General features: G+C 37.8%; 1 protein-coding gene across 1 annotated transcript in view; it reads right to left on the bottom strand.

Annotated features, from left to right (window-relative positions):
* Nucleotides 1–25,749, bottom strand: part of naaladl2 (N-acetylated alpha-linked acidic dipeptidase like 2) — a gene marked incomplete at both ends in the record, with an annotated part of 268,891 nt that overhangs the window by 63,441 nt on the left and 179,701 nt on the right. The window contains 3 exons of the mRNA XM_081357673.1: nt 11,997–12,125; nt 15,974–16,179; nt 19,036–19,128. Coding sequence (XP_081213799.1) covers nt 11,997–12,125; nt 15,974–16,179; nt 19,036–19,128 — 428 coding nt within the window. The remainder of the gene's footprint in view (nt 1–11,996; nt 12,126–15,973; nt 16,180–19,035; nt 19,129–25,749) is intronic.

The raw sequence follows: 25,749 nt of genomic DNA, 5'->3' as shown, positions 1-25,749 counted from the left end.
TTTTACACATTTTGTTTAGATTTAATGTGGTTACTTGGGAATGTCTTTGTTGTATGGCCAGGGGGAATTGCCACCGTGAAACACCACCACTGAATAAGAACATATAATCCTGATGCTACGGAGCTCAGTTTCTCCTGTTGTACAGCAACTAGTCATTAACTTCAAATGACAGAAATGGACATCACTGCTTTCTAAATGAATACCAGTAATTAACAGCTTTTAGCGTGTACTCTGTTTTTGTGCCTCCCTCTAAGTGACCCTTTTTTAACACACAAACATACATTTGTCTAGTACTGAAAAGGCTTAAATGTTTTTCTCATAAAATATTTGTTTACTTAAACACCTGGATACACGTGGCAAAACTTTGAGCTTTCGCTGGCAGCGGAGCAGGTTAGATTCCCGATGAAAAACAAGTTCACGGGATAAACAAGTGTAGTGCGAGGAGAGAGGCCGCTAATTTGTTGCCTGTTGGCCAGTGAGAGGCTATTGATTGGTAACTAATTGATTGCCAGCTGAAGTGATAAACCATGTGCTTGTGCAGACAGCATCACTAATACAGGAATGGAGCGCCTGAAATCACATTGTGGCCTCCGGTGTGGGAGAAGAGCTCTGCCGTTCCGCACATGCTATGGTGATGAATGCTCTCCAACATCTGTGATCACCTGTGCTTTGCTCTTTATTCAATCGATGAGATCTCTGTGTGGTTAAGCACAAATCTAAGATGGTTAATGCAAGTAAATTACTTAATCTAGTGAAAGGCACTGTGGCGTTTCAAATGCAATGCATTTGGCTGGAAAATGGTCCACAAATTGCTACAAAACTCATTATAGAAGTAAAACATGTCTTTTTTTTCCCCCTTTTTTTTTTTGCCCAGTCATGATTACAGTGAACGTAGGCAATCAAATCTGAGTGAATGCATGACTGATATAACACAATGTGAGCTGCATTTACTACAGAAGTACAGTAATTTCACTTCATTCTGTGAGGAAAAACCCCATGGTTTAATGACTACATTTTAGTGTTTAGCGCTTGCAACACATATAAGAGACAAAGAGGGCAGGAGCTCCTTTTTATTACTGTGAAATGGGCACTGGATTGTGTTTAAGTGAAGTTAGACATTAAAGTGAAACTCTTACATGAAAGAAATGTTATGTTTCTGCCAGTGGCAAAATGGGAGTGTGCAATCACTGCTTTGCTCCCAAACTCTGTTTCTCAAACTACTAAAAAAAAGTGCTAAAACATAAAAGACACGATTGGGAATGCAAGAGAAATGTTCAGACTTCAACTAACTATATTTGTGAGTACTATACCTCATTGGTTATTGGTAGAACTCGACCTTCGATACTGTGAAGTCGAGACAGGCTTCCAGATGTTCAATAATTTGAGATACTTTTTGCAGTGCTCATCATGCTGTCGTAGACTTGAAAAGAATCACAGTATGTATACGTATATATAATATATGTATATCTACAAACACATATGAATAGTTCAGCTATGAAACTCTATCCGCGTTCGGATTGGTTCATTCAAATGTTATGTTCCCAGCCAAACGATTTCACATATTCATTTCTATGTCCCTATATAACCTCAACGCATCCAAACAAATGCACTGTCGCTGCGCGCTAAGAGAGTTCTCTTTCTAGCCCTCCACCTCCCCAGCACCACCTGTCTAGATCTGCTTCAGGGGGGTTTCCCTCTCTCTAGCAGCAGCAACATGTTTCCTTTAATTTATGCTCCGAGCATTTAGCAGAAGCAAGTCATACTTGCTCTGCAGCAGCAACCTTAGCACAAAACCAAACCTATGTACATTTAATTTTCATTAATGTTTTATAAATTATCCCGAGAGTTGTCATGACTGAAATGGTATTATGTGATTAACAACTCAGTCACAGTAGGCCTGTCTTTAATGGCTCATACATTTTTTTGTAAATATTAATAATATGACTCTTTTTTCAAATTTGATTTAGTCTAGTTAGTTTTGTATCAAATATGACGTGATTTGTGGTGATCGAGATCTGTCAGCGACAGCACATTCGTGGACAGTTTTCCTTGGGCATGAAATCACCCATATGCCAGCAAACCAATGAGAATGCTGAACAATGTTGATGATGCATCAAAAGGGGCCAAAGCTGTTGTGGAATCCGAAACCCACCATAACTGGCAGATTTGAAGAAAACTACAATTGTTTGGCAAATAAATAAGTGACGGATAGTTACATACGTATTACTAACATTTTATTTTATAATCTATATGTTACTCCTCAAATGACAAGGAAATTTATAGTAATTTATAGTGTTAATTTTAGCTCTTTTTTTTTTATTGCTTACACAATTTCTGAAACTATGGCTCCTTTTCTCGAAATTCTACACACAAACTCTACATGCAAAACATCGCACATCTCTTGCAAAAACACCCTGATTGAAACTATCTATTCTAAAACTGCTGTTTTTGCATATTTAACTCTACACACAATCCATCAAATGATTACCCATATACACACCAAACTACACACGGATATGACAAATGCAAAACACTACTATTTTCTGTCTATTGCATGTTCAGTGTGCAGTGGAGTGTACAGGAGTCGGACATAGGACTCACACGAACATGCACAAATACACTGTATATACAGTATGTATGGACAATTGATGAACTTTACAGTTATTGAACTGAACTGAATCAACACTTAACAGACATGAGCTGAATAATGACACTATTGGCCCTATCTTACACCTAGCGCAATGCAGCGCCAAGCGCGACGCAAGTGTTTTTTGCTATTTTCAGTCCAACGCAGTTATCATTTTCATGTCCTGCTCCACGTTGTTTAAAAAGCAAATGCGTTTGCGCCCATTTGTGCGCCTATGGGCGTGCTGGTCTGAAAACGAGGTGTGTTCAGGCGCATTGCTATTTTGAGGCAACTGAAATAGACTGCGCCATTGACCAACTGAAACCTGGTCTAAAGTCAATGGCCTAAAGTCTAAAGTCTAAAGTCATTGACCAACTGAAACCTGGTCTAAAGTCAATGGCGCAATATTGTTTTTGTTATTTAAAGAGCGCGTTAGTAATGTGCACCTATAGGCGAGTCCACAACGCGTGTATACTCGAAAATAGAAAAATAGCGAATCCGCCATGGTGCGAGCGCAACTGGCATTTAAAGGGAATGGGAGATACGACTCTGATTTGGTTTATTGCACGTAAAGCCCAAAACACACCCATTACTCATTAAGAGAATAGGGATAACCCTTTTAGACCATGCGCCTGGCTCGCCAACCATTTTTCCTGTCGTTTAACTAGCAAAAGTGTATTCGGACGCGCCCGAACTGCACTTGCGCCCTGCGCTTTAGACCATGCGCTTAGATCGTTAAAGTAGGGCCCTATGGGGCTTGTTAGAGAGCTGATTTACAGCAGAATTTGAATTTGTTACTATTGTGAAGCTGCTTTGAAACTCTGTATTGTATGAAGCACTACAGCAATAAAGGTAACTTGACTTGTATGCATATTCACTATATATTTACAAAATAAACTAATGCAAGGGGATAGAAATAATTTCATTCTCAAAACACAGAGTATTGATTTCTAAGTGAACAAATTAGGTATAAGTGATTTCACAAATGCTCATTGGGTGTAGGTAATCGGTAAATGAGTGTGGCATTTAAATGGCAGTGTTTTCCAAATGAAACACAAGAGCATTCATAGTTTTGAAAGAGTGTATAGCCTAATGTAGAGAACTGTTTAGCATTTTTCAAAAAGTTTTGTTTTTCAATTTCAAACTGAGTATAAAGCAGATGATGTGCTTGTACTTTTGGTGTATTAGGTGTATGAGTGAATGGTTTCACTGAGTGGGCCTCAATTGCCACTTTTAGTGTGTAAGCAAAAAAAAAAAAAAACAATGTCCATTAATCACAAAAGAGTAATCTATCTTCCTTTCATTCAAAAACCAAATACAGGAAGATAAATTGTGGGTAACAGAAAGCCCTATTTGTGTTGAACAGAGTGGGGTAACAATGAACTCACTGTTACAGAAATCTAAGATTGTATGCATAAGACGCCTTCCTCTGAAGCTTGCCAAATGATTTCACTAATGGCTTGCAATTAGCGTGTCATGGCACGCACACAAAACATGCATTATCTTGATGAAATCCCAGCGAAAAGGGTCTAATCTAGAGAATGGTGGATGATGTTATTGTGCTGGGGACCCGACCAGGTTTTTATGAAGTGTTGAGTGACAGAACCGTGGCGCCACAGGATGAAGAGTTACAGCCCAATGGACTGCTGGGGGCAACTGTGCATTCGGTCCTGCCACATGATTGTCACAGAAGAGTCCACCCTCGGTGGCCTTGCCTTCTGTTCCTGTTTATGTGTGTGTGTGTGTGTGTCTGTGTCTGTGTGTGTGATTGGCTATACTGGGAGATAAATTCAAGTGAGATCAGCAGCTCTCGGTCGATGCAGGAGAAGGAATTCAGGAAACAGTATGAATGACAAAAGCATGCTGGGCTGCATTATCAGATGTAGGGGTTATCAGATGCGGGTGAGTCTAAAACACAATCCTTGGTTCTTTCGATTGATTTTTTACAGTATTGATCACGGCACTGCTAAGGTCAGTAATCTATCATTCACAGGGTTTCCAAGAATGTCAGACCCCTGTTTTTCAGCTACTCTTATTTTGTTGTCGTCAATCACAGAGATGTTTTGACCAGCACTTATAGTGAGTCTGAGGCAAAGCCAAGTTTTTCAGACCATTTCAAACAGCGTAAATACTTTGAATGTTTTTCATCTTGGAGAAAGAGCCTTTTAAAGAGTATTTCATAAAAAAGAAAGTTAGTGTGCATTGATTGAAAATGAAATGCCACACATATAGGTGGCTTGAATTCCAGTTCTGCAGAGTTAAAATGCAAATATAATATTGCTGGTATTATATGTGCAGAGGCAGATGATTACCCGAGAACAGCAATTCACATTTGGCTAGACTGTTATTTTTTTATTTTTTTACTACAAAAGTTACAATAAAACAAAATGCACTTTGTAAACCCAGTGAGAAAAAAACAGGCATCTACACTACAGATGAAGGACAGATAAGAGATGTGCAATTACAATGAATGGGAGAAATAGGAAGAAATAAAACCCAATATGGCTGCTCTAGTAAAGCAAGCCCCGCCTTTCAAATAAAAGAGCCAATCATCAATCTGCAAAGTCATTGTTTGATCTTGTTTGATGACACTGCGATTGTAGCTCCAGACAGAAACGGCAGTAATATGGTAGCCGTCGTGAAACTTGTGCTCAGCTTTCGCTCTTTTAAAAATAAGAAAAACAATTATGGATAGCCTCAATTAATTTACATAGGAGCTGCACTTGCATGACTAAAAATAGCTGTCCGAGTGCATTCCTAAGATGGTCGCAGAGTGAACAGACTCACTTTGAAAGAGACTGTGGCTCTGATGCTGCACTTGAAGTGAAATTGAAATCAGTGGAAATTGAGCCTTCAACTTATGGATTGTCAATTCACTGCATTTTTTTACACCATGTCGTTGTGATGCGACATCCATTGTAAACTCTATTGAGTAGAGGTCCTAAATGCAAAAAAGCAAAAAAGATTTCCAAACTCAAAGATAACTCAAAGGTTTTGATAAACACATTTGCTTGTGTAGAAATCTGGATTTCTCTATAATCAAAATGGACTTTTTTCAAAGAGGATTACATGCTATACTGATTTTCTCTAAATATATTTTAGATCTGAATACAATTGTGCTGTCAGATTTTATATAGGTCAGATTTATGTGAACTAATATGAGGTATAGCGTGGGAAGAAGGTGAGCCTAAACAAAATCCCAAGATTATTACTAAGAGCAAAAGATGTGGCGTCCTTTATCTGTCAGAGATAACGGCATGTGTTGATGTATAACGCTCAGGACACATGAATATTAAAAAGAGGGGGGGGGGGGGAACGTGCCTTGATCATCATCTAGCATGTCTCACCTTTACAATCATAGTAAAATCTGATTTAAACTTGAAAAAATTACATTATGAAATTCTCTTTGTGGCAAAGTTGTGTATATGTGACCTACATTTCCAGCTCTACAAACTCCTTTGCTGTCTGAATAAATGATTATATGAAAGAGACTACTGACTTTTACTTGGGTGCAATTGACGTGGATTTTTAGAGAGGATTACTCAAAGCTTAACAGGTTTTAAAATACCTAATCTGCAATGATAATAATAAAAGATGTTTACATAAGAGAGTCTGGTTATGATAGCTGTTATGGCAAGTTTGAGATTAAATGTAATATTGAGATCACTATCAGTGTCTTAAACAGGGCATTTTAATAAATTTGATAATCTCAATTCTTAAAGATAAAAAGCATTTAACAATTAACTTAACAGGGATACATCATATAGCCTGTAGGGAACAACTGGGCTAAAGACAAACCTTAAGAAAAAATTGCTTTTCACTACTCCCAATTACAATCAAATTACACCAATCCACATCAGGGCAAAACTCTTAGGTTTCCTCACACAAAAACTTATACCTTATCATTTGTCTTTTCTCTTGGTGCAATTTCAGTTTAAAATAGACAGTCACGCACATGTTGCTGCAACAATACCCAATTAAACAATGAAAAGTCTCTCAATTTACTTTGTGTTTCACTCTGTAATCCCAAAAGAAGTACTTCCTTTATTATAATTGGTTCCAGAGCACCCATTCAAAACATCACCGCACTGGCATCTCTATTCCAAAGACAGCTGCAAAGCAAGATAAGTGGAAAGTATTACCTCCATAGCTCTAACGTGATTTATAGTGTTGTTAAAATGTCTCAAAATATTGAAAGTGTTGTGGATACCTGATGCCTCCAACACAGCATCTTTAAAAGATAAATTGCACAATTCCAGCAATCCAAGATGACTAAAAAAACTGCATGTACAATTAGAGGCAAGAGGTCATATAACAGAGTGCAGGCGAGAGATTTTATGACACGTAGGGGCAAAAAGTGACGACTCCAATGAAAATCTTTACGTTTGATCATTTGGTTAATAATATAGCACTGTGGGACTGGGATAAAAGCATGCGATATTGATTTTGGCAGAATAAAAGCTGGTTGATATATAATAAATTATTTCATTTGTAACTGTTTAATCAGTCAAAGTTTGACAAATCAACACAAAAGAGGGAAACAATCACTTTGTAAAAAAAAAAAAAAAAAAAACTTTTATCACGCCTTTCAATTGGAAGTAATTCATCCACAAACAGTCTCTATGCATCTTTGACTGGATGGTATTCCATTCAATTAGCATGCTAATGAGGACATCGTGTGTCTCTTTGCGTCGAAGCATGAGCCATTATCAATTTATTGAGAGACAGAAAACGATTGGTGGGGAGGCGTAGGGCCACAAAGGTGGACTTTTAGACAATGTGGGAATGTAATGAAAAGAATCTAGAAAAGTGCTGATGTTAAACAGTTTTCTTCTTTGTTGTGATCACACTGCAGGATAGGGGATAGAATTAGCATATCAGATAAACAGGAGGTTGTGCATTCATATTTAAGGTGCTTTGGATGTAGGATATGATCAATGATTTGATCAATATGTGCATTTTCTTAAATGATCTTGGGAGTCTCACATAACCAATATTTTTTATTATTATTATTATTATTATTTTGGTCATTCAAGCATTGTCTATCAATTTATCGCAAACCTCAAAATGGCTTTATGGACCTTCAATGGCACCTGAGGTGAATAAACACGACCATCAAAAACATCTCAGATTTGACTCAATTAATGTACTTTGAGTGTGGATAGTTGAAACGACAACCCAAGATTATGCAATAATAAATGAACAGAATCAGTTAATGGACCAAATATGTTTGCTTCATAAAAACTTCCTTTCGTTAGTTTATAAGGAGCACTTCAACACTTCATTTTAGAAAGATTTTGAAAACTTTGTTGACTCCAAACCCGTGACTCAGAAAGTATGCCAATGAAATTGAAAAATCAATATTTGCTTTTACTTACTACTTACTTGCGGTGAATACTTGCGTTCTACAATTGAAAAATCAAACCGAGATATGTCCATGCTAAGAAGAAATTCATAGATATTAACTGAACAATAACATTTTTAATATGAGCTTAGTGTTATGCAAAGCATTCCGAAGCCATTTTGCAAAACTCCTCTCTGCCTATTCACTTCGAATCAGTCTCATCACTTTTCCTCCAATGAACTACTTTCCAAACATTATGACCAGACTGCAGATGATAAGGGAAATAATTATTCTAGTGAACTTATGCCATTTCTCTCCAAGAAGTTTTGCAGGAGAGATTTCGATAGTGGCAGCGTGCAGGTCAGAGCTTACTTTATTAGGCTGAAATGTCACAGGAGGACTGGCATTTAGGTTAATGAAGAAAATTATTGTCTGGTTAAAAATAACAGGGCATATGGTCATCGGATCAGGGCCTCTGACCTACAGCATGCTATACAAAGCAAACGATACATTGGCAATATTTAAATATAATAACCTTTTCTGTGGCTCCATTTGCATTTTACCTGATGCTAAAGACGCTGTCAGTTTGAGTTAAAACTAACCGAAAGTTGCCTTAAATTTACACAGAGCTAATAAGCAAGGCGATCCTGATGTGTTACACAGTTTATTCATAATTTCAGACAAACTACAATATAGTCACACAAATCATAAATGAACCTGTCAGAATGAGTAAGGCACTCTATATATCTGGAAACTTGAGCAGAACACAAGAGCTATATTAAGGTTAAATAAGTTAGATGAGTTATGTCTCACATTATTGGAAATGCCATATGAATGCATAACTCAGACTCAGTGTACATTGCGATTGAGATGCAGCAGAGAGGTTTTATGCAGGACGTGGGGTGCACACTCTTCAAATACCAACCCTTTGTTGAGTGAATTAACAGTCTAGGATACAGTAAGTCTCAATTCTGCATTCACAGGTGGGAATATTCAAACTGAAATTCCCTACAACTGCAGTTAAAATATAAACAAAACGGCACCCTTTACCAAGATAATAAAATTTTCCTTCCTGTTAAAATGCTTGGTTTTGCTCTAAAATAGCAGAAAAGAGGAAGAAAATATGTATCGGAATCGGCCGATATATGTTCACTTTTAATGTTATCGTTATCGGCCCAATAAGAAAATCTGATCACACTTTAGATTAGGGTCCAATTCTCACTATTTACTAACTATTAACAATGACTTTTGCCTCAATAAACTCCTAGTAATATGCATGCTAATAAGCAACTAGTTTTTAATTGTTTGTAACCATGAAAATAAACACTTATTTTGGCCATGAGAATGTAAAACAAAACGAGACATAGTCATATTTAACGGAAAATGGAAAGCAAAAATAATTGTCATGTTCTCTTGTGTGAAAATAATTTAAAATGGATTAACCAATATTGCAGTTACATTTTCCTGATGGAGTAGCCTCTTCCATATATAGGTTCGCCTTGATCCTTCAAAGAGACGGGGAAAATTTGTCCACTTCATCAAGAGTTTGGAAAGTATAGGATCTCTCCCCATGTGTCAGCAGGAGCCGTGCTGGAAAGATGATTCTGTGCTTATGAATCCCCTTATCTCGCAGCTTCTTTCGCACGTTGTCATAGTCGTGCCTGCCTTTAATACTTGCTCCTTGTCTTTGAAGTTCTAGAACTTCAATATTTGGTGTCCTCGGGCGTGTCATGCGCGAGTCGTTATTTGTCAGAGTGCTGATTCTGTGAGCCCGCTCAATCACCAAGATCTCACACGATTCCGTTCCTAGAGCCTCTGGGATCCGCTTTTCCAGAAATGTAACCATGTCCTGGCCCTCTGCTTTCGGTACGCCCACCAGTCTCACGTTGTTCCATCGGCTTCCACTTTGTTTGAAAGAGTTTTAACGGTGCTTTCCAATGTGCTCACTTTGGATATTAGCCCATAAACGTTGTCTTCAGCATCAGAAATACGTTGTTCCGCATGTGTTATGCGCCCTGTGCATGCCTGTATCTCCTTTCTTACCTTGGCAATTGTTGTTTGCACACCATAAATTTTCTTATAAAGTCCACTTTTCAAGGACATTATGGCTTTCATGATATCCAGGTTGTTATTTTTGCCCGAAGTTACTACTTCACAATCTCCCTCGTCGCGGCTGTCTTCCACAATTGCCAATAGGTCGCTAATTTCTTCACCCTCGTCTTCGTTTCGTCTTTTTTCCACCTTTACATGACATTTTGATTCCCTGTACTATTTATATACGTGTTGCTTGGCTTTAAATACAATTCTGGTTGGTATTTTAGGGTTAATTACATGCTAGCAGCAGAGCTAAAAAGTTGCAACCTCTTAGCACCTCGCCATAACCGGAACCCCAAGCAACTAGTCAATAGTGATAATTGGACCCTAAATAAAGTGTTACCAAAAATTGGCCAAATATATTTAAGCCGATAAATAATGGATTCTTTTCTTCAGCTGAGACACTTCAGATGCGTACTGTTCACCATGATGGTTTTGAATTGCTTGAAATATGATTGAAATCACTTCAGAAAGGAAAATACAGTCAAGTGCTACAAGTGTAGCGCAAGTCTAATATAGGCTATGACTTTCTTAGACTATAACAATAAAAGCAACCAATTGAACAAACAAACAAATATTTCTTTTTGTGGATGGGTAGATGGATGTTGTGTTTTAAGCGGTTCTATGTCTTTATTGGGGGGCATGTGCTTAGATTTGTAGTAAGGGTAGATTTGAATAATAGTAAGGCCAAACAGCTAGCAAGATACTCTCCAGTAACAGTCATTATGGGTAGTGATGATTGGGTTTTCTGAAGGTTTTCAACAACTGTTCTGTAACATATGATTCTATTCTATTTAAAGGAGACATATCATGCTTTTAAATTGTTCCTTTTTACATATAAATCATACATTTGTAGTATATATAAAGTGGAACTGCAATGCTTGGGTCTGAATTCCTCATTATTATAGCTCCACAGGCCCCTTTTTTACCCCTTTTCTGATGTGCTTCTGAAAGCAACTCGTTTTGGTGCGGTCTCTTTAAATAATATTGAGACACTTCATACCCCGCCCCCTCTCCAGGTTGCAGAGGTTCAACTCCACCCCGTTCGGCCATTTTTGTTGTCTGGTAGCAGAGATAGGATTATCTAGCGGCACAGAAACTTTTATACACACGTTATTAACAAAATGTCAACAACGGAAGACTTGTCCAGCCAGCCTTACATGTTCGAGCCAGAGTCGGAGCCGGAGCGAGATGAAAATGAAGACGACGAACCTGCAGAACAACGTCTTCATATGGATGTATCGCAATGGTATGTTACTGTATTTACACATGAAACTTTGGTCTTCCGACCTTTTACCACCGTGTCGATTTATTTTGATTAATATGTCCGAGGGAGAGAGAGCAAGACAGCGTCTAGTTTGGAGGCGGTGATGTCTTGTTTACATTTTCGCCTGGCTCCGAAGAGAGAGAGTGCGCGCGCGCGACCGGGTCTCTCTCTCTGCTCGTTCTTTCAGTTAAACATGCTCCTGTCACAAGCGCGGCAGTTCATCTTAATTAGACGGTGTAATGAAGCGTGTGGGTTACCACATCCAACAACCGAACATTTTAACTTACCCTCTCATAACTTCTGCACCCTTTAGCTTGGACTACAAAATTGCAGCGAGAAATAATAATGGCGGATTGCTCGAAGTGTTGGGCCGGAAGTCAATGTCCTTATTTGGCAGTTCCGCTGCAAATACTGTGACGTATTAGTTAAAAAAACGTCATAGATAACAGAAAAATCTGAACCGGTTGAAAAATATGACCAAAACAGAATATAAAGATATCAACGAAGCACCTGAAGAGAATACTTCTAAACACTCCAAATATACAACAAAATGCATTTAAGGGCTAAAAAAGTGCATTTAGCATGATATGTCCCCTTTAAGTCATAATTGCATGTATCATGTCCGAGTGGATATACAAGAATATAAAAAATAAAAATAAAAATACCTTTTGGGTTTCACCTGCCAGTTGCAGAAGAGAAGGTGATGCTATGGACTGCAGGGATCCAGAGGCTCTGACGGGACTGTGGAGGCTGACATAAGCCACTGCCCTGCTGTGAAGTACCACTGCGTTCTCCTGTACAGACACACAGAACAAAGCCATCTGCAACCAACTGATGAAATGTCAGATCGTTGATTGACATTTTGACATAAAGGGCCCTATTTTAACGATCTGAAACGCAAGTGTCAAGTGCAAAGCGCAAGTAACTTTGTGGGCGGGTCTTGGGCGCTGTTGCTATTTTCCCGGCGGGATAAATGACTCTTGCGCCCGGCGCAAATCTAAAAGAGGTTGGTCTGAAGTAGCTTCATTATTCATAGGTGTGGTTTGGGCGTAACGTGAAATAAGCCAATCAGAGAGTCATCTCACATTCCCTTTAAGAGCAGACGCGCTTTTCCATAGCGGATTGATATTGTAACGGCGGATTTGCCAGGCGCGCACCAGGAGCGGTTAACAGCCAAGGAGAGCAATGCTCTCGTCACGGCCGTAAAAGAGAGAGAAGTTACATTGAAATGGAGAAACCCACCCAAATTAACTTTGGTTAAACAGGCGTATGATAATTTGGGTAAATGTGTAAGCTAGATGTATGCTTTTATAAGAAATTGTCTATCATCTATCTATCTATCTATCTATCTATCTATCTATCTATCTATCTATCTATCTATCTATCTATCTATCTATCTATCTATCTATCTATCTATCTATCTATCGTAATAATGTATGATTTGCAAAAATGAAAACTGCTGCTTCTGTGTTGATGAGAGAATCAAAGTGCGCGTTGTGCACACGCTACATTGATTATGGCCAAGCATGCGCCCTTCAAATAGCATATGAATAACATGCGCAACGCGCCACTGACTTTAAACTATTTTTTCCTGGTTAGTGGCGCAATTGTTTTCTAAACCTGCAAAATAGCATGAAGGAACGTTTGCGCCAGAACACGCCTCCTCTTTGCGGTGAACCGCCCTGGGGAGCGCAAGTGTATTTCCTAACTTACCGACGTGCTTCTGTGGAGGGAAAAGTCCGCTTTGCGCGGGTGCAAAATAGGAATGATACATGCGTCGGTGTACAAAGTCAATTGCGCTGGGTGCAAGATAGGGCCCAAAGCCTGAGAAACCCCCAGTGAGACACTACAATTTTGTGAAATGAGCACTGTGAATAATAGCGACCATTATTGTCTTCTTCATACTCAAAAACTATCATTTTATTGTGACATTATTTGGGGCATCTTAAGATTAATGATGACATTCGTATTGTACTGATTAGAATAAACTCCTTTGCCGAACAGAATAATTTCATTAACACTCCAAAATCATCCATTTGTCTGATTGAATCTTCATGGCTTGCTGATCATGTTAGCAAGCTTTTGTATGGCTGCTCAAGGCTAATCTGTACTATTTTTGTTTCCCCTCCTTCATTTTAGCTGTCAAACCGAGGAAGAGAAAAACGGAAGTGCTTTTGACCTCCTGCTAAACTCAACTTTTAGCATTGCCAGGGATTTCTATAAGCTATGTTGTTTATGTTGTATCAAAAAATTCAAGCATCATTCTTAAATATATATTCAAAATATGCAGCTTATATACATAAATTGTAGACTACAATATGATCCGGATGTCAAATAGAGGTCATAAAGAGCACATCACTGCAGTTTCCAGCTGAATGAACACTAGTGGTGGTGAAACGGCAAAAACTATTATTCCTTTTACACATATTATGATTACAGTGGCGTATCATCGATTATGAAAGACATATTGGGTCTCATTCATGAAACATTCGTAAATATACGAGTAAATATGTGAGTGATTTGCGCGTAAAGAGACCTTCCCGAAAACTCTTCTCCTGATTCACAAATACTTCGTAAACGTCAGATGTGATAGTGAAATGTGTGTGTGTTAATGAATTCCAATCAGTCGTAAATGGGACTCGCGTGCACGCTCATTCTCAATTACCATAAATCCCACCCATTAAATCCGACTGAAAACTATATATGGGCATCATATTATGACACCAAACGAAGGATTTCAACATGTTTTCTCAAAAGCGAATGAAAAAGAGAAATTTCTCAGATGCTCAGAAGTTTTATTATCAGAAGTTCGTTCAATATGCCACATTTTATTTTCAAGCGTACATATAGTGGCGTATCAGGTCCTAAAAAAAAGGAAGCTTGCCAGCATATTACAGATGCAGTTAATGGAGTTTCATTTGTTAATCGAACAGTCCCAGAAGTGAAAAGAAAATGGTTCGACATGAAGCTTTACTGCAACACTTGTGACTTGCGGACTTGTGTTCCGTTTTTTAGATGCTATTACTGGCTTTCATAATAAAAGTAAAAAGAAAAACCGTAATTACTATATATAATATTTTTTTCAAAATGCTGTGTAAATATGTACCCGATTAAGGTGAATTAAAATGCAGCCTTATTAATGAGCAAAACGTTCGGATGTTAAACGCACTATTTACGCGTGGCTGGGAGCAGGTGTAGATTTCTTTCGTACCAACTAACATTTGGAAAATACGAACATTTTAATGAATCCGAAAATTTACGGCAGAACCACTTTACACACGATTTACACAAAAATTCGTTCTGCTCGTGTTTCATGAATGAGACCCATTGTGCATGCTTTCTTTTACCATAGTATGATATGACTATGCATGATTTTTTTAACTATCATAGCATCACATAACCAACTTCATATGTACGGCTTTTCCGACTAAGTAAACTTGCTTGAAAGCTCATCTGGTACAGCACTGTGATGCACAGCACTCGGCTATGAGTCCTGTAAATCATGGGTAATGGTAAAAGAGTTTTGACAGATTCATTTGATTAAAATGGGAGTTTTCACACTCAATGAGTTTGCGCCGAACTACGGATGTGCCCGAAGCCGAATAGCACTAGCATACCTTATTTGCGAAAGGCACAGATAATGGCTTCAAAAAAAGTAACGAATTCTACCAAATAATAGGGGAAACTTAGCTCATCACAGACTTCAGGAAGCATAAGGTGGATCTGTTTCCCCATAATATCAATGAGGACTGTGTTGAAATGGACTAACATTTTTAAATTTCTGGGCACTTTTATCTCTGCTGACCTCTCCTGGACTGCAAACACTACAGAGGTCATCAAAAAGGCATGGGCAGCAACTACACTTCCTGTGACTTCTCAGGAAAAACAACGTGGGGGAAAAGCTGCTGGTGAACTTCTATCGTTCTTCCATTTAGAGAGTCATAGTGTGGTGTGCTAGTTGCTCTGAGGCAGATAAGAGGGGGCTTTAGAGGATGATTTACACCACAAAGGGGATCATTGGATGTCCCCTTGCATCACTGAAGGACATGTACAGCTCTCGATGCCTCAGTAGGTTAAAAACATTTTAAAGGACTCCTCACACCCCGGGTTTAAATCGCTTGACCTGCTGCCATTAGGCAGGCATTACAGGTCCATCAAAACGAGGACAAAAAGATTCAAGGACAATTTCTTCCCATAACCATCATGAACTCTAATATGCACTGATCCCTCTCTGCTACATTGATACATATACATGTACAGTCTGCAGGATGCTTTTTCATTCTTCACTTTGCAACTAACAGGTTTAGTGCAATATATTTCTTATTACTGCAATATTCCATTTGACTACAATTTTTATTTATTTCTGTACTATATCTGTACTATATGTTTAATATTTGTGTTTTATGTAATATTGCTTGTGTTTGTTGTATAACAAATACAACAACGTCATCAGAGTCTGCAATACCTTGGCTTTTGGTGAATTGACGCCACTGGTGGTACGCTATTTTCAAGAGGTTTCATTTCATCACGTTCATTTGTTCAATGTTGCGAAATGTGCAGGAAGCAATGTGATATCATTTAGCGGAAATGTCGCCATAGGTATGTTTTTGGAAGAGCCTGGGTTGGAATTATTAAATATTACCTTCCCCCACTCATAGGAGCCGATGTTGCCCAATGAGGTCCCCCCCCAGGAACAGAAGACGATGGTGCGGTCGGGCAGCCAGCCCCCACGGGTTTGAGCCGTCATGGAGGCGATGATCTGAGCCATGACTGCAGAGCCGTTACCCCAGTCCGCCAACCCACCCTCGTACCAGCTGCCATGACGACTGCCAACCAGTACATATCGATCTAAAGGGGGAAACAGAGGAGGAACACTTACACACAAACAAGAAACAAACAAACAAACACTCACGCACCAACAAACATGTTCACACTGGTGGAAGGTCAATCAACTGCAGAGTAAAGACTATGTGCAGTTTTATGAAAATTTCTTTTTTTTTTTCTTCTTGTAGATGATTACCTGTCATCTAGATTCTTATGTTCCATAGGAAATATCTTAAAGTCCCTCTGTGGTGAAAATCAAGTTTGGTGGTGTTTTTAATATGCTTTAAGACAAACCATGTGCAAATTCATAAGTCAATACCATTGCTGGGTATTTTCTCCTTAAAACTGCAGTGAAAAAAGTCTCAAAAACGTAGTTTGAAATCTCTGGTGTGTCTCATGTCACAAACTACCTTGTAACCAATCAAACCAAGTCTCTGAGCTGGTGAGAGTGAGTGGAGGCGGCACGGCTTGACGGCACAGCTTGACTTTTGGTTGACCAATCAGCGGAAAGGGGCAATACCAAATGCACAACTGATGTACACTCAACAGCTAGAGAATACCCATAATGCACTGTGAGGGTCACCGGCGAATGAATTCCTGCGTCTCGCCAAAAGATGGCGCCCGCAGCTGAAAAATTCATCCATTTTCCAAACCGCTGGTCCAATGTGGGTACAGCGTAATATCATACAGGTATAAATTCCTTTTTAATTGATTATTCAATTGGGTCCCACTTTATATTAAGTGGCTTTAAGTACTATGTACTTACATTGGAATTAATAATTTGATACAATGGACTTATTGTGTACATGCATGTTTTTACATTGTACTTATATTTTGAAAATACCTGCATGTAATTACAGCTGTAATTAATTTATGTAATTACATTTGTAATTACACTGTTGACCCTTCCCTGACACCTTAACCCACCCTTAAACCCACCCAATCCACCACACCTGTCCTAACCTTACCCGTATCACACCTCGATAGCAGCACAAGTGTTTTACAATACAACCTGAACACAAATAAGTACATTGTACTTATTTTTCGATGTAAGTACATAATACTTAAAGCCACTTAATATAAAATGGGACCTTCAATTGTTTAAATAAGGTTTGTACATAGTTTCCATGACAGAGTTTAAGACAATGTTTTCATTACTACTGGAGCTTCAAGTTTGCTAAGTTTTTATTCACTCCTTCAAGGGGACTATATTAGTGGACTAATAAAGGGAATAGTGAATGAGGGTTTAGGGGCCATTTTTTTAATACAGCCTTTGACTCTGGTAAACAAATCCATAGCAGACTGGTTGGAGTGGCCTTGAACAGCAACATGGCCAGTACATTGTGGCTATTGAAGTTTTCACCTATTTGGAAAAAGGGAAGACAACAACGTTGTTTTATCAGGTGGCACCAATTTTAGTCGGGCAGACAAGTTTTCTTGAAAGCCCATTTTTGCCAGCAGTGAAGTAACCCTTTAAAATAGAAAATAGTTATTTTAAATTGTAATGATATTTCACAATATTACTGAATTTTTCAATCAAACAAATGCAGCCCTGGTGAGCATAAGAGGCTTGTTTTAAAAACATTAAAAAACCTCACTGACCCCAAATGTTTGAATGGTAGTTTACTTAATTACTCTTTTTATTGTTTTTAATGCAACTATATGTTACATTTTAATCCACATATTGGACTATTTTAAAAAGATATTTTCTCTAGCACACACACAAATGGCATAAGATGAAGTTGTCTGTACCCACTATTTTAAAGTTAACTTCCCTTAGATTAGGATTTAAGGAATGGAAATGGATCCTAGATCAGCAGTTACTGTATGCGCAGCATAGAGTCCGTATGTAATGTATACTGTATACACACATGATCCCCGTGGCCAGAGCAAGGTTACACTTTCTCCTGATTTACACACACTCTGCCTTCACATACACCAAACACAATCCCCCACACACATCCAGACCAGAAAAGAAGCAATTCCTCATGTAATTAGCCGTGGGCTATTAGCGGCACTGGGTCACCTTTGACTGACAGCTAGAGAGACTTATCAAACTGACAAGAGGCAAGAACTAAAGAACATTGCATCCCACCTGTACTCAAGAATACCGCAGCGGTCTTAAGGGAAGTTATTAAAATTACATCAAATGATAAACAAGACAGCCAACTGCCAGATAAATGAAAGGTAAACACATTATAAAAAGACAAAAGTCAAGGAGAAGAACGCCTCCGTATGATTTGTGATACGTAATTAGTGACTGGGCGACCAATTATGACAGGAAAAGAGGGCTGTAAATCTCAAAAGTAAATCACGGAGGGCTTAAATGCATAGACACAGTGACTTTTACAGTCATGGGGGCGGGGGTGAAAGATTAAAACGTTTTCATTACATCAGACGTATGATCAAATCATCCTGAAGGTGAAAATAGTGGTCCGTAATTAAAAGCCTATTTTCGGCAGCCAAGTGACCTGCATTTGGACAGTGGTGGCAGACGTTGTTTTAAGAGATTAGTTTGTCATAGCGCATGGAGGAAAAAGGGCTGTTTCAGCACGTGGGCTCAGATTTGGCTTTATTCGCCCCCCGGACTCTCACTTTTTCAGCTGATGAAGGAGAGAATGCTTAGATTGCACTCCTGTTTCTATAACGAATACAATAAAGCACTGTGACAAAGTATGGTGTCTTTGTTATGTCAGAACAAAGAGCACCGCAGTTTAGGACAATGCTTGGGATACACTGGCAATATTGTGCAGTTAAAATGTGATGTAATTTGTAATTTAAATTAAATAATCCTGCATCATCAATGACAAAAAGCCCTTTGGGTTTGTAAAATGATAATTCGGTTTATATAAGTGCTGTCTTGGTTTTGTGCTGACCTACCTGGATTGGTCTTGCCTTTGAGATATCCCATAACATTGTGCACTGTCTTGAAAGATGCTTGGTTTTCAATGGTGAGATTTATTATTTTTCTTGCTGAGGAACAAACAGAAATTTCAAAAGAATTAGTCAGAGACATGAAACATTGACAAATACAAAAGTTCTAAGCCTAGCTCTTAGAAAATGGCAAAAATATGGAGAGCCTTAGGTTGTATCTTCAATAAATCGAAAAGGAAAAAGGAAACCTTAAGTGTGACATTGTTTTTCAATTTTAAAATATTGAATTTTGAATATTGAATAACTGAATTCATCTATATAAATATATTTTTATTTAATTAAAAAAATAATAAAATTAATTGAGGGAATTACTTAAAATTTAACAACAGCAACAATAATAATAAAATGAATAATTCAAAATTTAAATTAATCTGCAAAAATCAGATGAGATGGGGGGACATTCTATTTTATCATTCTGCAAACATTTTGTAAATGTTACTTTTGAATGTTCTGTGAACAATTTGAAACTAGTAGTAACATGTTAGATGTAGGCCCAAATAAAGCATTAAAAAAAAAGTATAAATAACACTTTGTGCTAATATTTTGAGAGCATTATTAAAGACTAGATAACTTTAAACAAATGTTCCATTAACGTTACTGGAAGAACATTTGTTCATAACTTTGAGGGAACCTTGCCAAAAAGTTAGCCAAAGTTCTGAGAACATTCCCTGTTAACTGGGTTTCGGATTTAAAAACTCAACCACTGAAGCATATTATAATCAATGTATTTTGTTTTTTTAGGTTTCTTCATGACACTCATAAGCACTTTTATAAGCAAATGAACATATAAAACATGAAATAACAAAAGGCCATCAGTTTGGCCTAAAAAACACAGAAGCCCTGAATGTGAGCTTAAAAACACCAAAAACAATTCTTAGACACAGTAACTGGAAGGCCTGTCTAAATCGGTATGTTTTGAGATGAGATTTAAAAACAGAAAAAGCGTTACAATTTCGGATATCCAGTGGAAGCAAGTTCCATAGATTGTCGTATTTTCTTACTCGAGTCTATTACATGCAAGAACTTATAGTTTATTAACTTCTTCAGCCTGCAGCCGCTATCATAACAAATCATTCTCTTCCCAGCCTGGTGTTCCTCCTCCTGTCATGACGCAATCCCCCACAAATTACCATATTATTGCGAATTTCACACATAGATGAGGGGCAGGGAAGCTGAAAGTTTGAGACCCCATGAAAGACATATGAATGTGTGAGAGAACTAAAGTGCATGCAGGATATGTTCTAAGAGTGTGGTTTGGAGTGCATATGGAAAGAAGATCAGACAAATAAGAAGGAGCCAAGTTGTGAAGTGCCTTATAATTAAGGAGCAAAATATTAAATTAAATACATTGCTTAACAGGGAGCCAGTGCAGTTGTTGGAGCACAGGGGAAATGTGTTCAACCAAAGAACTTCTGGAAATGATCTATGCAGCTGAGTTCTGGACTAACTGAAGTTTACGCAAGAACTTAAAAGGAAGGCCATAAAGAAGAACATCACAGTATTAGAGCATTACAATGCGTGATGTGACTAGAACATGGACCATAATGGCAGTATTCCTCATTGAGAGGGCAGGAAGGAGACAGTTAATGCTATGTATAATGCTTAGCTGGTAAGTCCCGCCCATCCGTAAAACCCCAAGTGGACCTCTAGGTTGAAAAATCGTCAATGCAAGTGAATGGGAGAAAATAATTATTTTCTGGTCTCGTTTGAATTGTGCCATGAATGTGAACATATGTTGTCTGTGAATTTTTTATATAATTTTTCATGTTACGAGTTTGACAGTATATGGTATGATTCTTCAGCTAGCAGTTGTGGAAAAGACATAACGAGAAAGACTACATGTCGCCTATGTGACATCACCCCATAAAGTTGACTTACTCGTGGTTTTCGCCAACCTCAACGATTTTGTCCTCTCCCTGAAAGAAGGCGGTGAAGTGCACCAAAGACACAGCCATGTTTAGCGGGATCCGTGAGCTAGTGTCCGTGTGCGAGTGCTGGTGACGTTTCAAACGCGTCGAAAGCAGCGAAGAGTTGTAGTCCACAAAGTGCTCTCACACAAAGTCTACCCGTATCAAACTTCTACCCGCTAAATTATAGCATTCTTTACATGAAAAATTATATAAAAAATTCACAGACAACATATGTTCACATTCATGGCAAAATTCAAACGGGACCAGAAAATAATTATTTTCTCCCATTCACTTGCATTGACGATTTTTCAACCTACACTGTAAAAATAAAAGGTGCCTGGAGGAACCTTTTGGGGTTCTTCACTTTGCCACACCGGCGGAACCGTCTGTAGATCCTCTAGGCACCCTTTAAAAAGGGTCGGTTCTCTGAGGAACCACACAGGTTTCCTGAGGAACTCTTATATTAGGCACTGTGTGGAACCACTTTGGGTGCCTCCAGGAACCAAATTTCATTTTTTTTAAATATTTAATTTCATGTTGTTACTATGGTTACCTTTGACTTCTATTATAATAAACAAATTGAACCAAATACAAAATAAGAGTTGTTTATTACATATTTGATGTTCATTTTTATACATACACTTCCATGCACATGGAAAAAAAAGCTAACTATAGCTTAATATCAATGAATACACAAAAAATAGTATAATACATAAGCAACATGAATAATCAACCATGTATATACAATAGATAAACAAGAAAAGACATCTCAACAAAATGCATGGAAACACATATGTTCCACTAAATAAATCAATGTAAAAAAAATCACATTTTGACTAATTAAAAATGTCTATCATACTTAACTTTAACACATTTGTGTTTCAGTCCGATGGTTAGTCTGACATCACTGTTTCCAAGTCCAAAAGCTCCATAAGATGCCAAAAACAAACAATTGTGCTGTAATATTCCTGAAAATTATGATCCTAACCTTTATCTCTATACCGAAATCTCAGATGGTTAGTTATTCAGCTATTGTGTATCATAAAATGTTGAAGTCTGGGATGCCGTGAGACTGGAGACTGTAATGTACACTATGGCTTTTGAAAAGCTTAAATGTGTGACTTGAATCAACAGTGTTCATAAATGGTTGTTGAGTATTCTCATGAAACAAGATAGAGGAAGTAGAGGCTTCGACCCGGAAACAGTATTAAGGTGCAGTAAAATGATCTGTTGTTCTGTGAATGTTCACTGGTGAATTCCAGTCATTTCAATAAGAATCCACACGATCAGCAATTTCGTTTGTGGTCAAAAATGTCACTATGGGACCAAGTTGGTGTGAGGTACTTAACGAGTTAGAAAAGTGAAAAGGTGCCACAGATTTGGTTTCCGTTTGGTTTCCCTCTTTTCTGGTGGATGGTCCAGGCACTTCGATGATTTTCAGGTCTACAGGAGGATTTTTATTCTTGTTCAAACTTGTATTTCAGCTTACCGATATCCCTGCAAAGTACAAAATTTACTGTTAGTAAGGTTATTAAAGTGATAGTTGTGAAATTTAAATAATTTCCTCAGCCTTGTGACGTTCCAAACCTGTTTGACTCTCTGTCTGTGGAACCCAAAAGCAGATCTCAGGCATAATGCAACCCCTGACACCATTCAATTTCACTGCATGAAACACAAGCAGAAAACAAATGTGTAAATCATTCATGAAACCATTCTTATGTACACTTGTCTAGTTCAATTCAATGCAACAATTTATGTAAAAATGGTTAAGCTCCAAAAATGTCCCAGAAAAGATCCTAAAAATAATCAATGAGTTCACAACTCATGTGTTATGGGTTGTGTTGCAAGTCTTCTGAAGCCTAATAGCTTTTTCCTTCTTTTTTTTTTGTCGAAAAAGACTAAACTTGAAGTTATAATTCAGAGTTAAAATGTCTTATATTCAAATGCAAATGATAAAGATATAAGAAAAAATGCATAGCATTATTTGTGAACCAAACCTGTGATATTATTTTTCTGAGTAACATGAATGAGATTTGAGAGCATGAGGGAAGATTTTCAGAGAATAACTGATTAAAAAACACAAGTACACAGTCAAACAATACAATTTCACACAGAGAAAGTTCATAGTAATAAAGTACTTGCATGTGGTGCAGGTAACTTACTGTAATTCAATGTTGCCACTGAAATGTTCAGATTATTTTAGAAATGTAATGGTTGTTCTGGGGAAACAAAAGAACAAAGCTGATTATTCACAACATAATATTTATTGACCAGTAAATGGCTTTAAAATGGTAACGTATTTGAGAGAATGAGGGCACCTGTAGTAAGTAAAGTTAGGCTGAACAAAAACAGAGCAAACTATAACCTGTTTTTGTTATTCATAACAAACGCCAAGAATCAGATAATTTTCTAAATTAGTTAGGCTATATCAGCAATTTGAAGACACAGTTGTACAGAATATGTTGAATTGAATGACTAAATCAATCTAAGACAATAAGTCAATCATTTCCATTTGTTTATTAGATCAACGTAGTTAGCATCGCGGCTAAAACCTTCATACCAGATACTGTGCAATAAACGAGTGGTAAACACTGTAAAAACGTAGTAATGTATAATAAATTTAGTTTATATATATGTGTGTGTGTTTGAATAGTGAGTAGACTCTGTATTTATATTTATTTGGCGAGTTTACAAACCTTGTAACGGAGAGCCGAACAAACGGCGGAAGCTTTGATGAGAGGAGCCGTTACTTTCCTGATGACGATCAGCTGAGCTTGGTTGCACGCGAGCAGCGCGAGGAGCGCGAGGATCACTGAAGCGACGACAGCAGAGGAATAGCAGCAGTTTCGTGACAGAATAATACTTTTCTCCTCCTTCTTCTTCTTCTTCATATATTATTATTATTATTATTATTATTTAGTGTTGTTGTTTAAGGTTTAAATTACTTAATAAAATAGGCCTATACTAAATATATGTAAGCTACCCAAGTGAAAAAGACTAGGTTACTGTTAAATGTATTAAAAATGCATTAAAGTATATTTGTATTAAGGTCTACTAAAAACACACTCAAGTACATTTTTAATACATTTAATAGTACGTCTTTTTCACCTGGGTATGTATACTGAATCAAACTTAAGTAGCCTATAATAATAATAATAATAATAGGATAATAATAATAATAGAATAATAATCTAATTCTGGCCTCACTGAACCATTGGGTTCCTCCAGATGCTGGCTTTAACATAAGAGATCTTCCAGGAACCACTTAAATGTTAAAAGATCTTCCAATAACCCTTTTATCGCATTTAAGTTCCTCTATTTTCCCCCAAAGCACTTCGAGGTCTCATGGTAATGAAAAGGTGACTCCAGAACCTCTGAAGTAAATAGAAAGTGCTTAAAGGATCCCATAAGTTCCAGCAAGAACCTCAAAGATTGTCAATGCTTCTCCAGTAACCCTACTATAGGAGAAAGAGCTTTGAGGCACCTAAATTACATTTTTAAGCTCCTTGAGTATCCAACAAGATATTTGAGGCTCCTTTAGTTTTTACAGTGTAGAGGTCCAGTGGGGTTAGCGGAAGGGGCGGGACTTACCAGCTCTATATGGAAGTAGGCTGTCTGAGTAACATTGTTAATGTGTGCTTCAAATGACAGAGTATTGCCAAAGATAATACCCAAGCTTTTGACCTGCATAGAGAGGGAGACTGGAGAATCATCGATACACAGAGAAGCCATTAGACTTTGCCAGATAATTTTTTAACCAATGAGAAGAATTTCTGTTTTGCTGCTATTAAGTTTAAGGAAATTACTTAATAAGTTTAAGAAAATTACAGACAATTAGAGAAACAGGTAAAACAGAAGTATGCTTTGAGGACAAGTAGAGCAGGTTGTCTTCAGTATAACAGTGAAAATGAATGCCAAATTGTCTTAAAATGCTTCCAAGTGGAAGTAGATAAATAATAAATAGCAGAGGGCCCAAGACTGATCCCTGAGGGACACCAGAAGGGATTTGGGATGACTTTTCTCGAAACTGCCATAATTGCACAAATTGAGTGCAAGATTTAAACCAGGCAAAGGAAGTACCAACAATTCCTACAGGTTACAACCTATCTAGTAGGATATTGTGCAAGATAGTGTCAAGCGCTGCAGTTAAATCAAGAATAATTAATATAGATGGAAGTCCTGAGTCAGCCTCTACCAGTAAGTCATTAAAAAAAATGGTAACAAGGGCAGTCGTAGTACTGTTCATATAGGTTGTTATCAGAGAGATGGACATGTACCTAAGCCGCAACAATGTTTTCCAGAATTTTAGATAAAAATGGCAAGTTGGAAATTGGACGGAAATCATCAAAGTTACTGTGGTCAGCACCTGGCTTCTTGAGTACAGGAGTTTATTATTGCAGTTTTAAGTGAATATGGAACACTACCAGAAACAATCGAAGAATGCATGATATCAGTGATTAACAAAGAAAGACCAACAACAGTGTTTTAGATACTGACAAGGCTTTGGGCCCTGAGAAAAGCCTCTTTCCAGTTGGAATTTGTAAGTTCTTTGCACAACCTCCCATTATACTGTATGTACAGGAACTGTAGAACGGAGAGGATATACTGTAGCCTTTGCTTTCACCGGTCGTTTGCGTGTTGCAGAAAAAGCATACACCATCAGAGCCTCAAAGCCACAGCTTAAAAAGGTGCCGCCACTGTTCACTCATACTCTTACCAATTACACATAAAGGCTCAGTGTGATGGAGTG

The sequence above is a fragment of the Scardinius erythrophthalmus genome, assembly GCF_964197995.2.
Source record: "Scardinius erythrophthalmus genome assembly, chromosome: 25".
Lineage (NCBI taxonomy): Eukaryota > Metazoa > Chordata > Actinopteri > Cypriniformes > Leuciscidae > Scardinius > Scardinius erythrophthalmus.
This window is presented reverse-complemented; position numbering and strand designations above follow the sequence as displayed.